This window comes from Macadamia integrifolia, unplaced genomic scaffold (assembly GCF_013358625.1).
Source record: "Macadamia integrifolia cultivar HAES 741 unplaced genomic scaffold, SCU_Mint_v3 scaffold_94A, whole genome shotgun sequence".
NCBI classification, from domain to species: Eukaryota; Viridiplantae; Streptophyta; class Magnoliopsida; order Proteales; family Proteaceae; genus Macadamia; species Macadamia integrifolia.
Genome location: NW_024870676.1, coordinates 278,558 through 291,932, shown reverse-complemented (window position 1 = coordinate 291,932; position 13,375 = coordinate 278,558). Strand labels below are relative to the sequence as shown.

General features: G+C 38.6%; 1 protein-coding gene across 1 annotated transcript in view; it reads left to right on the top strand.

The window, feature by feature from the left end:
* The first annotated feature begins 365 nt into the window (after positions 1 to 365).
* Positions 366 to 13,375, top strand: part of LOC122071779 (vesicle-fusing ATPase-like) — a 30,782-nt gene continuing 17,772 nt past the window's right edge. The window contains exons 1-11 of the mRNA XM_042636186.1: positions 366 to 842; positions 2,134 to 2,229; positions 2,341 to 2,422; positions 2,696 to 2,746; positions 9,543 to 9,713; positions 9,889 to 10,043; positions 10,149 to 10,257; positions 11,941 to 12,040; positions 12,122 to 12,177; positions 12,480 to 12,545; positions 12,664 to 12,746. Coding sequence (XP_042492120.1) covers positions 652 to 842; positions 2,134 to 2,229; positions 2,341 to 2,422; positions 2,696 to 2,746; positions 9,543 to 9,713; positions 9,889 to 10,043; positions 10,149 to 10,257; positions 11,941 to 12,040; positions 12,122 to 12,177; positions 12,480 to 12,545; positions 12,664 to 12,746 — 1,160 coding nt within the window. The 5' untranslated portion in view covers positions 366 to 651. The remainder of the gene's footprint in view (positions 843 to 2,133; positions 2,230 to 2,340; positions 2,423 to 2,695; positions 2,747 to 9,542; positions 9,714 to 9,888; positions 10,044 to 10,148; positions 10,258 to 11,940; positions 12,041 to 12,121; positions 12,178 to 12,479; positions 12,546 to 12,663; positions 12,747 to 13,375) is intronic.

The window sequence follows — 13,375 nt, the reverse complement described above, 5'->3', positions numbered from 1 at the left end:
CCAACATCGAGCCCTAGTCCGCCCTAATACCATGGAAATTAAGGAAGGGGTGGGGATGGACCGATGGATCCATCTTGGATTTAGATCCCCTCCAATGGCGTTGGATGCCCAATACACATGTATTGGTTGTAAGGATCCGGACACACACTCCAAAGTCCTCATAGTTGTCCGATTTACACTGGGCACCCCAGCGACTGGTGAGGATCTGTATCCGTTCACTGCTGCCCCTTCGCCATGGCATTGTACATAGGCAGCTCCGTAGCCAGGTCACACATTGGGGGTGAGTATTCCGCGTGTCATTTATTTAAGTCAGGATGACGTAGCTTAGGACATGTTCGAATCAAATTTAAGCCTGAACGTTCTCAAAGCCGCCAGGGGAGGGTACGCTGCAGACTGGTCAGAGAACCTCTAATACAGAATTTGCTCTTTCGAAGCTTTAACCGCCTACGACTTCTGGGCTCCGTGCTTCCTTCCCCATTTTTCATTTCTTAGAATCGAAGCAAATTGCTGATTCATCTCCGGAGAATTCAGATTACTCGCGTTGATCTCTTTCCCTTCCCTATTTCTTCATTTCTTAGAGTCGAAGCAAATTGCTGATTCATTTCCGGGGAATTCAGATTACTCGCGTTGATCTCTTTCCCTGTTGCCCCAATGGCGGGAAGATTCGGATTTGGTTCTTCGGCAAATGCTCCGATGACCATGACCGTCACGAACACACCAGCTGCAGATCTAGCGCTTACGAATTTTGCTTATTGTTCTAATTCCGATCTTCGGAAGTTTTCGGTCCCTGGATCTAATCTCTGTCTTGCATTGGTGGCTGATGTCTTCACTCTCTCTCTACGATATCCTTGAATTCATTCGCGGTTTGTCGTTTAGTGTGTTCCATGATTTCCAAGTGTGAGTTTTTATTTGTATTTATTTTATCATTTCAATATGGTATGCCGATGCTTAATTGCTAAGTGTTTTTGTAGTTTAATCGGCTTGAGATCGTTGAATATTGAAATAGGTTTGGTAGGACACAATGTCGTAGGAGAAATTTAATCCCTTATTTAGGTCATTAAATTTCGGATGCTTTGGATGCCTTTGATATAACATCCCAATTTTAAGAGAGATTCTTTTGGGAATTGCTTCTTTGATTATCACAAGTGATTCTTACACTAAAATAACAGTTATGTGGATGGTCCTTGCAAAAAAAATAAGAAGAAGGCATGTGAAATCCAATACATGTGAAATATTATCACTTGAGAAAATAAGAAGAAGTCTCCACATAAAAACAATTGTAAGAATCAGTCCGTGAATCAAACATTTGCAAATGAGATTCTATTCAGCATTCTTTGAAGAGTCAAAGACCCCTACAATTACTTGAGAGAAGTTATTGAGGCCAAACTCCAGATGTTGACCTCTGGGAAAGTCCACATAATGGTCAAGCGCATCATTGAGGAACAATTTGGACTTTAAGAGTCAAAACTCTGTACGATCGAAAGCTTGTTATCTTTTGTTGCAAGTTTGGTTGTATGTGCAAACGTTAGTTTTTGAATTTGTCAATTCTGTTTCTCCTTTTATTTACTATGTTATGTAAATTTCTAGTCAATCCAACCCTGTTGGTCTGTGAGGAAAAGGAGGATATCAATGGTGGAGCAGGAATGCTGGATTCTGTAGAAGACCCAAATAGCTAGGATAAGGCTTCGTCGAGTTGAGTTAGCTGAAATATCTGTTTGGGTTTCAGAGGGAATGCCTGAAGGAATGTGATGTGTGAGCCTTGTGCATTGCCTGTGTCTGTCATTTGCATATTCCTTTGTTCATCTGCCCCTCCTACCTGATTGTGTTTATTTTCAGATTTATGAATCGTATTCTTTATTCTGGTCGCCAGTTATTTTAGTTGGCTAATTGTTCGTTATCTACCAATCATTTCTTTGTATTGTATGAGTGTTTGGTATTCAGCTTTTTTTTTTCTTATAGTGGTAATGGATCGCTGGAAGACATGCAGTGCAAAATTTTGATAGGAGCAACAATTTAGCACATTTTTAGAAACTATAGATTTCTGTGTGGGGGTATAATAAATATTTCAAGCAATTTAAAAATATTGTAGTGGAATCCCTTTTTTGAAAATGTTGACTCTTGACCAAAACATACTGCCCATGAAGGCATACGTGATGGTTGTATTGCTTTGAATGCCATCCAACGTCGTCATGCTAGAGTTTCTACTGGGGACACAGTATCTGCGAGCAGGTTAGTCATCTACTCCTTGGTTAATCTGTTTATTTTCGTTTGAGCATATTTTGGATATTTTGGTGTACCTGTCTGCAGACTTATAATCGTGTTGTGGTAATACTGTACTAGATTTGTCCCACCTGACAATTGCAACTTGGCATTGCTTACGTTGGAGTTGGAGTTTGTAAAGAAAGGTACAAAAAGTGAACAGGTATGCTTTTTGATCAGATAATATGGTGTGTGTTACTTTTATCATTAAAATATTCAACTTATAAAAGATTAAAAAAGGGAAGAGGTATTTCTTTTTGTTGAATACGTTGCATCTTAGTCTTTGTCATTCAATCTGATAATGCAGCTCGCTGCTCAATTCATTTGTCTGCTTGATTTCTTGCATTGAGACATGCACAATTATCTACCTAGTCCTTTTAGTATTGAAGTTGATTATGGATGGTTCTATGACTCAAATAGATATACTCTTTTTCAGATCGATGCTGTTCTTTTGGCTCAACAACTTCGGAAGAGATTTATTGACCAGGTAGAAGTTACATGTGTATTAAATCTACTTTCTTGCCTTTTTTTCTTTTTCCTATATTATATATTTGTGCATTTGTTAGCAGTTTTCTGAATGCCTATTTACTATTAAAGTTGTTTGAAAATGTAATGTCATCCCTGCCTTAGGATATGGTTGCAGCTATAAGTTCAGTTAGTTTTTAGCTTGGGAATGGGAAATGTTCATCAGATCAACTTAGCATAAATTTCTGCATGGCATCGATACTGATAAATCTGGTTAGTGATGATATGATTTATGGTCCCTATTGGCTTGCAAGTCTGCAATGATGCCAATGCTTGCTCCTCTTGAATGAATTGCATAATATATATACATATATATTATTTGTTTATTTTTGGGTGGTGGGGATGGAAAGTTTGTTGATGGAAAGTTTTTTAATGTAAAGCAAATGGATTGCATAATGTGGAGCCTTTTTTCTCTCTCTCTCTCTCATTGCATAATGTGGAGCCCACTTCTCTCTCTCTCTCTCTCTCTCTTTTTGTTAAATGAAAGCATAAGATGGAGCATTGGTTTCTTGAGGAGCAATTAATTCATGATTCAATGAGAACTTTTCTTGGATATACATACAACTGACTCCTTTCTGGTTGGGTTATTCTTCTGCATTTTTCAGGGTTAGCCCCTTCTTTTCTTTCCTTTCCTGCTTCTAAAAAAAGGGGGGAAAATAGGGGGGAAATAGACACTATTGAAACAATTCTTGTATTTCTGTTTCTGTCTATTGGACATAATGTTCGAAATTTAGAGTGACATCTGTCAAAATTGGCAAGACATTTTTGTCTTGATGGGGGTTGAAATGGTGAAATTGCCAGAAGTTGAGCAGAACTGGCAAAATAATATTTTAACTTTGAGAGTGAATCACCTTATTGCATGCAGAAATTGTGCTTGACAGCGGGTTTGGAATGTGGACCAGTTAGGATATCTCTTGGGGTGGGTATATGAATGAATATAATGAGAAATCAGTGGAAAGTTTTTAATAAAGTTGGCTTCCAGAATAGTTGATGGCAAGAAGGTTAGGTCTTGGAGGAGGAATGGTTGATTAGCTTGAAATTGTATGAGGCTTTTTAAGATTGTATTTAGGTGGTTGGTAATTAAATTTGTGTGTAAAGGCTTGATTGGGAAGAAACTTGTTTGATGAATAACCTGAATCTTCAAATCTTCCAGAATTTATTTAGGTGTACGGTTTGGGAAAAAAAATAAAATTGGGGGGAGGGTGGGTGGGGTAGAACGAAGAGTACCAGTTGGTTCACATGTGGGGTCCTAGCTAGTTAACCTGACCATATCACATGAGGGAAAAGGCATGTAGGGAAGTATATGACAATATATGGGTTGGGTACGCATTATTACAAGACCTTCCCATTGATACCCTTTTACGCTCATTAAGTTTGGCAGCTGAGCTTCTAGGTTCCCTGTGAGGGACTTCCTAGAAGGATATGGAAGATGAGGCTAGGGAATGGGCTGGATGAATGCTGGCGGATCAAATATATGTAGGGTGAAGATGATCCTCAAATTTCTCTTTTCGTTTGGATTCTTACCTTTGTCTAGTTGAAGATGAGAGGTTTTAGACTTGTTTGTACCCTATAATATGTGCGTACACTTGCAAAGCAGGGGGCAATGCTGTGTACACTTGCCCCTCCCAGACCCTGCAGTAGCGGGAACCTCGTGCACTGGGTTGCTCTTTCTTGCGCTCTGTACCCTATATAATATGTAACATGTGTCATTAGAGGATTCAGCCCTTCTATTTTGGAATCTGAGGTGTGAGCAGAGTATTATTGTGCCATTTAGTTTCATCTAGGTATCTGCTCCACTTCGAAAGGTAGTTTCTCACAGCATGTTTTATCAAATTCATTTGGCAATGTTTGTAAAAATTTGGGTATGATTGATGTAGATAAGTCACTTGGGCTTATTTTATTGCAAATAAGCCCTGAGTTGTGTTATGTATATGTTGGGCTTTTGATTTCATGAGTTTTCTTTGAAATGGGCCACTTTAATGGGCCTAAAATATGGGTAGAAGGTAGAAAAACGGGATTTAATTCATTAGTTTGGTTGCTATTTAATTCAATAAAGGTCCATTAGGCCATTGATTGGTTGTAAAGTCCTATATGGACTATTAGTTAGTTAGTCCTACTCCATGTTGGAGTCATAAAGTCAAGTCCTAATCCTATTTTGAATTCCTAGTTGTAGTAGGAGTGTCTAGTCCTATTGGGAAACTAGCTCCTAGTAGTATTTTGATTGCTATTCTGCCCTCTATAAATAGAGGAGCCTATGTACTTATAATTTGAGAGATTTGAATGAATAAATTATTAAGTGATTACTCTTTAGCTAAAAAAATTGTTATTGAGAGGTGAGATGCCTAACCCTTTGAGGGGTGTGATACCCAAAACCTGAGAGGTGAGATACCCATTCCTTTATTCTCTTTCACCCTTCTCAAACCTCCATCAATTCTTCTTTTTCTATTTTTATTTTCTGTTTATTGTTATTAGAAGTTCAGACCTATTAAAGCATACAAAATCAGAATCAGCCAGCCAAAGAGTTATTGTTCTTGAAGCCAATCGACCTTCATTGCTGTCCAAGTTTGAGATCTGATCTGCAGATCCTTTGGAGGACTGGTTCTATACTCTAAGAAAATCAATCGATCCTCTCTTGAAGGTTATCTGAAGAAGACAAGTTGTTCCTACGGAATTTTTCACATTCTCTCTCCTAGGTCTGAAAATCAAGGAAGCGCATAACTCCATAACCAGCCGTCAGAAGCCCTTCATATTTGGGGGTTTTGGTACCCTTCCTAGGGACTATTTACACCCAAAAGTGCAGCTCAATCGGACTCCCACAGACCTGGCCGCACGTTTCTCTTTCCAGCTCTATAGAAGGTCTTTCTCTCTCCTATCGGGTTGGGTTTTAGGCTGGTTTTGCTCCTATATGGGTTGTATCCTTAGGTTTTATTTGATGGTCTTATTTCTTTGTTTCCTGGTCCTATTTGTATTGTTTGGGGTTACAAACTACGGAGTTAGTTACTTGTAATCTACTCCTGCATTAAGTGGTATCAGAGGTACGGTTGAATCAAGCTCCAAACAATCCGTCAGGGCCTAACCGAAGATGGTTCCATCAGTTCGTTATTTCGCTGGACAAAGGGATACATTCTACATCTTTGATTGGTTAGATCCTCTGGAGGAATATTTGACTATTATAACTTGACAGAGACACAAAAGCTTCAAGTTCTTTGCTTCTGGTTGATTGGTCATGTTAGAGATTGGTGGAGAGTCTATGAAAAGCGACTCCAAGTTTGAGGACATGAGCCTAGGACTTGGGAAGAGATGAAGTACGAGTTAGTGACACAATACCTCCCTGTATATTTTCAAAGAAGGCTCTTCCCTCCACAGGATTCCCATCAGAATATAGCTACTGTTGCCCAATCTAATGATCAACCACATTATTTTCATGGGGAATTTCTTGAATGGATGCGTGAATTGGACATGTACTTTGATAACTACAACTTAACAAAGACAAAAATCTAATATGCATGTTCCCAGATGAGTGATTGTGTTCGAATGCAATGGAGAGTCCGTGAAAGGCAACTTCAAGCTCAAGAATGTAAACCTAGAACGTGGGATGAGATGCAGTATGAGTTGGCAGGCATGTACCTATCTGAGCATGAACGAAACATGTACTTCCTTCCACCAGATGTCCAAAAGCCACCCACACTTGACAATAGCATAAAAGAATCATCGGCCTCTATTGCAAGGAGTAACAAGAGAAGACACCTCTGACTAGTGAACTAGAGTCAAAAGTTGAGGTTAGTGTTAAAAGTTTTTCAGTCATTCCTATTGTTGAGGAAGAACTAGTCATTGATGTTCCCATCAACGAGTCTCATGTGGGAGAAGTCGAAAGCAACAAGGTTGCCACAATGGACAATGAGGTTGAGACTATGGAACTTGACACTACAACAACTGTGATGATTGTGAACAACCCAGAGGAAGATCCTAAGGAGTTCAAGAATGAAGTTGTGTTTAAACCATCAATGGAACCGATTAGGAACCACTAGGTAAAGGAACCAAAAGAGCTTTATGTTGTTTTTTGTTGGGTTGTGTTATGTATATGTTGGGCTTTGGATGCCATGAGTTTTCTTTGAAATGAGTCACTTTAATGGGCCTAAAATATGGGTAGAAGGTAGAAAAAAGGGATTTAATTCATTAGTTTAGTTAGTTTCTATTTAATTCAATAAAGGCCCATTAGGCCATTGGTCGGTTGTAAAGTCCTATATAGACTGTTAGTTAGTTAGTCCTACTCCATGTTGGAGTCATAAAGTCAAGTCCTAGTCCTATTTTGAATTCCTAGTTGTAGTAGGAGTGTCTAGTCCTATTGGGAAACTAGCTCCTAGTAGCAGTTTGATTGCTATTCTGCCCTCTATAAATAGAGGAGCCTATGTACTTAGGGGTGTCAATTCTTAAACCGAACCGGTAAAACCGGCCTGACCAAACAGATAACAACACGGACCGAACCGAACCGAACCGAAGCCTTATTGGGTCGGTTTGGAGTATTGCAACCCCAAAACCAAACCGAACCGCACCGGAAACTGGATGAACCCGAAACCAAACTGAAACCGGCTCAAAACCCGGACCGAAACCGAAACCGAAACCAAACCGGTAAGAAACCGAAACACTCCAAAATTCATTAAAAAAATCAAAATTTGCATAGTTTTGTAAACATTTGTATGGAAAGTCGAATCCAAACTAGACCAAAAACCAAAACCAACCTGGTTACAAATCGATTTAAGAAACCGAAGACAAACCGAAACCAAACCACACCGAAACCGAAACCAAACCGAAACCGGAATTTCCTTATTGGTTCGGTTTCGGTTTCAACTTTCCCACACCGAAACTGACTCAACCCGGACCGAAACCGAGCCGGACCGACCGATTGACACCCCTATATGTACTTATAATTTGAGAGATTTGAATGAATAAATTATTGAGTGATTACTCTTTAGCTAAAAAAACTGTTATTGAGAGGCGAGATGCCTAACCCTTTGAGGGGTGTGATACCCAAAACCTGAGGGGTGAGATACCCATTCCTTTATTCTCTTTCACCCTTCTCAAACCTCCATCGATTCTTCTTTTTCTATTTTTATTTTCTGTTTATTATTATTAGAAGTTCAGACCTATTAAAGCATACAAAATCATAATCAGCCAGCCAAAAAGTTCTTGCTCTTGAAGCCAATCGACCCTCATTGCTGCCCAAGTTTGAGATCTGATTTGCAGATCCTTTGGAGGACTGGTTCTATACTCTAAGAAGATCAATCCATCCTCTCTTAAAGGTTATCTGAAGAAGACAAGTTGTTATTCCTGCGGAATTCTTCACATTCTCTCTCCTAGGTCTGAAAATCAAGAAAGCGCATAACTCCATAACCAGCCGTGAGAAGCCCTTCATATTTGGGGGTTTTGGTACCCTCCCTAGGGATTATTTACACCCAAAAGTGCAACTCAATTGGACTCCCACAGACCTGGCTGCACGTTTCTCTCTCCAACTCTATAGAAGGTCTTTCTCTCTCCTATCGGGTTGGGTTTTGGGCTGGTTTTGCTCCTATATGGGTTGTATCCTTGGGGGTTTATTTGATGGTCTTATTTCTTTGTTTCCTGGTCCTATTTGTATTGTTTGGGGTTATAAACTGCGGAGTTAGTTACTTGTAATCTACTCCTGCATTAATGACACTGTTTGCTCTCAAAATTGAGAGAACTTAATTTTTTCTTGGTCTTCTCTGTTACGTGGGCATGGCTATTTACCCTAAAGCATTTGTCACATGATGCTGTTATGGTTCCATACCCCCTGTCAGATCCTTCCCCACGCACATTCTCTCTCTCTCTCTCTCTCTCTCTCTCTCTCTAATACACACACACATTTGCACTTGCATACTGTTTATAGACATTGTTGTGTGCCCTTCCTAATAACTCTAGCTTTTGGGATAAGCGGTTTTAACATGGTATGAGAGCTAGGAGGTGGGGTGTTCAATCCCTGGTAGGTGTAGCGACTAGGGAGTGTGTTGTGGTGCCCCTGCGTCCTGTACTCTTGGTGCCATGTGTAGAGCTCTGTGTGTGTGTGTGTGGGCCTGCACATAGGGAGAGGTTTTTATTTTTATTTTTGTATAAAACATAAAGAGTAGCACTGCTAAAGATGTGAAGGCTACTTGTGCATCTTTTAGTTAGTCTACCAAAGGGGACTGAAATAGATAGATTTCTCGAGGGGGATGGACATGCTAGGGACTGATTTTCATCTATTCACATGTGGAATGGTTATGCTGTGGACTTGGGTTCGGCTATCTTTGCATCTCTTTAAGTGCTTGATATAATAGATAAGAGGTTCCTAGCCAAATAAAACCACCATTCTAAAACCTCTACTCTTAGAAATGAAAACTGAAGACTTCCATTATTCCATATACTTTGGGCCTAAACTAGGAAAATTTACATTGTGCTTTGTATTTATATGCATTATCTGCTTTTATATTTGATTGGGTCAAATTAATGGCACTCATAATATTATTTCTATAAAATAAGTAGGTTTCCTTTATGTGAGTTCCAGATTCCTACATTTTTGGTTTCTCTAGTCCAACACCCCATGTCTGTGTCTGACTCTGACACCTAATCTAGCATCCATGTAAACATTGCGTCTTAACCTTTATATGTACTAGTGTACTCTTGTTACTACCTTTCTCTATTTCTTTGTAGGTAGCTTATGCATTTCCTTGGTATCTATCTGAAAATGCTTTGATGTGGTGCAGGTCATGACTGAAGGACAAAGGGTATCATTTGAATATCATGGGAACAATTATATATTTACTGTCACTCGTGCTAATGTGGAGGGTCAGGAGAAATCTAATGGCCCTGAAAGAGGGATGATAACAAATGAAACATATATTGTTTTTGAAGCATCAAATGCCAGTGGCATAAAGGTCATCTTCATGTGCTTGCTCTTTTGTTTTGCTTAATTTTTGACTGATTAAACTCTTATTATTATTAGGTGATGTGGAAGAAGGTTTTATTTTTTTTTTTGGGGGGTGGGGGTTGGAAAATGTTGTGAAACAGGGATTTTTTCTATTGATTACTGTCTTCAACTGAATTCTACAGATTGTCAACCAACGAGAAGCTGCCAGCAGCAGCATCTTCAGGCAGAAGGAGTTTAATCTTCAGTCACTGGGTATAGGTGGTCTAAGTGCAGAATTTGCAGATATATTTCGAAGAGCATTTGCCTCTCGTGTCTTCCCTCCCCATGTAGCCAATAAGTAATTTATACTTACAATTAATTTTGAACTTCCTCAGTTCTAGACACTTGCTTTCTAGTATTTCATTATTTCTATTCCTCATCACAAAATCTTTTGATGTTCCAGATTGGGCATCAAGCATGTCAAGGGAATGCTGCTTCATGGGCCTCCTGGCACTGGAAAAACCCTTATTGCTCGTCAGATTGGGAAAATGTTAAATGGGAGGGAACCAAAGGTATAGGGATGACTGAATTTTTGTTTTTCATATTGTACTTGAAAAAGTAAATATGCATGTAAGTTGATGGATCATATTAAGGTGGATACAAATGCTTCATAAATGAACTGCATTTGAAGAATTGGATCATTGCGATTTCTGAGTGATCTAGACCCCAAGTTCTTAATGTGCATAAGTGACAAATATCAGGAAGGTGCAATGGTTCCAGTTTTGAACTGCATTTGGAGCATGGGGATTATTTCCTGTTTTAGTAGTTCTGGGTATAGCTGTTTTTTTGTGGTTGTTTCAGTAGGAATTGAAAGATTATAAAAGAGTTATTTCTTGGAGGTCCCATGTTTTTGTAATAGAAGACCAATATGTTACTCTCTGGCCAAACTTACCCCTCCCTGACCGATTGTGGCTTTCTCTTTACTTGTTCTAACCCATTAATTTGCTTCCTATTTCCTTACTGCATTTTCCCTATATTTTCTCTCTTTAGGTGGATGGTCGAAGGAAATCTTTCTCTCATTCTCTCTTTGTTAAGATTTGTAACATGCCCATGGTTGCAAAATTGTGAATTATTTCGAAAGATTCAGAATATATCATGCTTGTTTGATGTTTATATATGTTTATTGAGTCATTCCGATTAATATGAACTATTACAAATAATTCATATTTATTAGTAAATATTAATATTTTTTATTACAAAAATTAAAATAAAATAACTTTGAACTTGAAGAGAATCTCTTAATTAGGAAGATTCTGGTCAGGCCTTTGGGCATCCCTCCCATTTCCATGACTAAGTGAACACCCGCATTTATAGGGTGGCCTCTCTCCTCTTTTGTCCAAATCTCCCCGATGTGGGACTGAAGGCCTAAACACATTGCCAGCCTCTTGCTTCCAAGAATTATAACTGCCCTTTGAGTAGGTTCATGTAAACCATCCAATTGCCATTCCCCTCTTGCGGCACTAGGCATTGGCATCAAAACCCCATGGAAAAGCCAACCAAAGTCCATCCATCCTTAAATATGGGAAAACTCTGCCCCCGACTGCACCACAAATGCTCGGCTGGAATTCAGATCACCAAGATGAACAAGCTCTATGTCAGTATAAGCTTCGACAAAATCAACTCCTTGGCTGCTGCAGAGGAGACTAAAGTGACCTGCTGCGTTTGGAACAACTTCCCCTGCTAACACATAAATAAGAAGAGACAAGGACTTGAGCCAAGGCTTTCTTCAGCATGTGAACCACTGGCTATGGAGTGCAGCCTTTAACCTTGCAAAAACATTTGCCAAGTGGAAATGGTAAAAAGTATAGATTCCGAGGAAGAAGGATCTGTTATTGGCGTTTGATAAAAGATTTTATAGATGCAGACTACATCTAGGTATAGCAGGTATAGCAACCATAAAAAATTAGTATCCAATTTTTGTTGCCCAAAATTTTTGTCTGTAAATGAATAATTCTTGAACATGCCCCCCGCACCCCCTCCCTTCCCCCTCCCCCGCCACAAAGAAGGGGGAGGGGAGATGCATTGTTGACCAAAATTTGGAATCTTTTTTCTTCTTAATAATTGGTGTTCTCACACCATTATTATTCTGTTTCCATTTCTTCTGCTTCTTCTTCCTTCTGTATAATGTTGGCAGCTTAGCAGCTTGACAAACATGCCTTCTGTTTTTTACCACCTCTTATTCCTTTTGAATCCAGGTTGTTAATGGGCCTGAAGTGCTTAGCAAGTTTGTTGGTGAAACCGAGAAGAATGTACGCGATTTATTTGCTGATGCTGAGAATGACCAAAGGACTCATGGTAAGTAAACAAGGTTTGGGTGGAAAGTAGAGTTATGGGTTTTCATTTCAAGTATATAATACTCTACTTTATTATTTTCAGGGGATGAGAGTGCCTTACATGTTATCATTTTTGATGAAATTGATGCTATTTGTAAGGTAGGAGATTGTACATACACGACCCTATTTTAAATATCCTACTTTATTCATACGTATTCGTTTTATTTTTTGGGTAACAAATCATAGCTATTCATTTGCTTTAATGACATATTGAATTAATTTGATCCATTTATAGTTTCTTGTGATTAAATTTACATGTAATTGAATATCCATTAATTTTTTTAGTGATTTTAATTCACTTGATTTGGTCAATCTATTGATAGATATGGGGGTTCTTTTGAACATTCATGTGTGTCATTTGTATGAGAGATTGTATGGTTAATGATTGGTTGTTATTGCAGTCAAGAGGATCAACTAGAGATGGTACTGGAGTTCATGATAGCATTGTGAACCAGCTTCTTACTAAGGTTAGTTTCAAGGGGTTTCTTTACCTCTTTAAGGAAATGTAGAAATTCCCTACCATATCAACCCCATTTTTGGCAATATATTTCATCATTATACTTAGCAAATGGAAATTGTTTTTAGATAGATGGTGTGGAGGCTTTGAATAATGTCTTATTAATTGGGATGACAAACAGAAAGGATTTGCTTGATGAAGCCCTTTTGAGGTAACCTCCTTCCCCCTCTTGTCGTTTTTGCACTTGTTCACTTTATTGGAAAAAACTGCTTCATGTGAATGCTTGATACAAGCTTAAGTTTTTCAAATTGTCACACTATAGTTAATGGCATAGTTTTTAAGGCGCTGATGCGGTCTAGAGATGGTAAGGCAGTGCTCCGCCTTATGGGGTTTTTTTTTTTTTTTTTTTTTAACACATTTTAAAATTACTTGATAAAGATTGCAAATATAGATTTTTTATTGGTAGGTGTATGGTTTTGTTAACACTTGAGATGTATGGGATCAGCTTTACTCCATCAAAAATAACCAAAACAAACAACACAAAAACACGATTCACAAACAGGGTTTGGATTTTGTCAAGGGTTTTAAGAAAGGGCTTTGAGAAGGAATCAAGGAACAAGGAAGAACCATTGATCCAGGCCACCATTTTGCCCCGGCAACGGTGAGCTTCATTCTTCTTTGACGGGAGTAGAAATATAGTGGATGACCTTAGGACTTAGGCACTCATTTTGGCATCATAGAAGTAAGTATAATAAATACTTGTATTTTTTATGTCTTCTTTTCTTTATATTTATAATTTTGTTTCATAATTATGTATTTATATTATATGTTAATATGTTA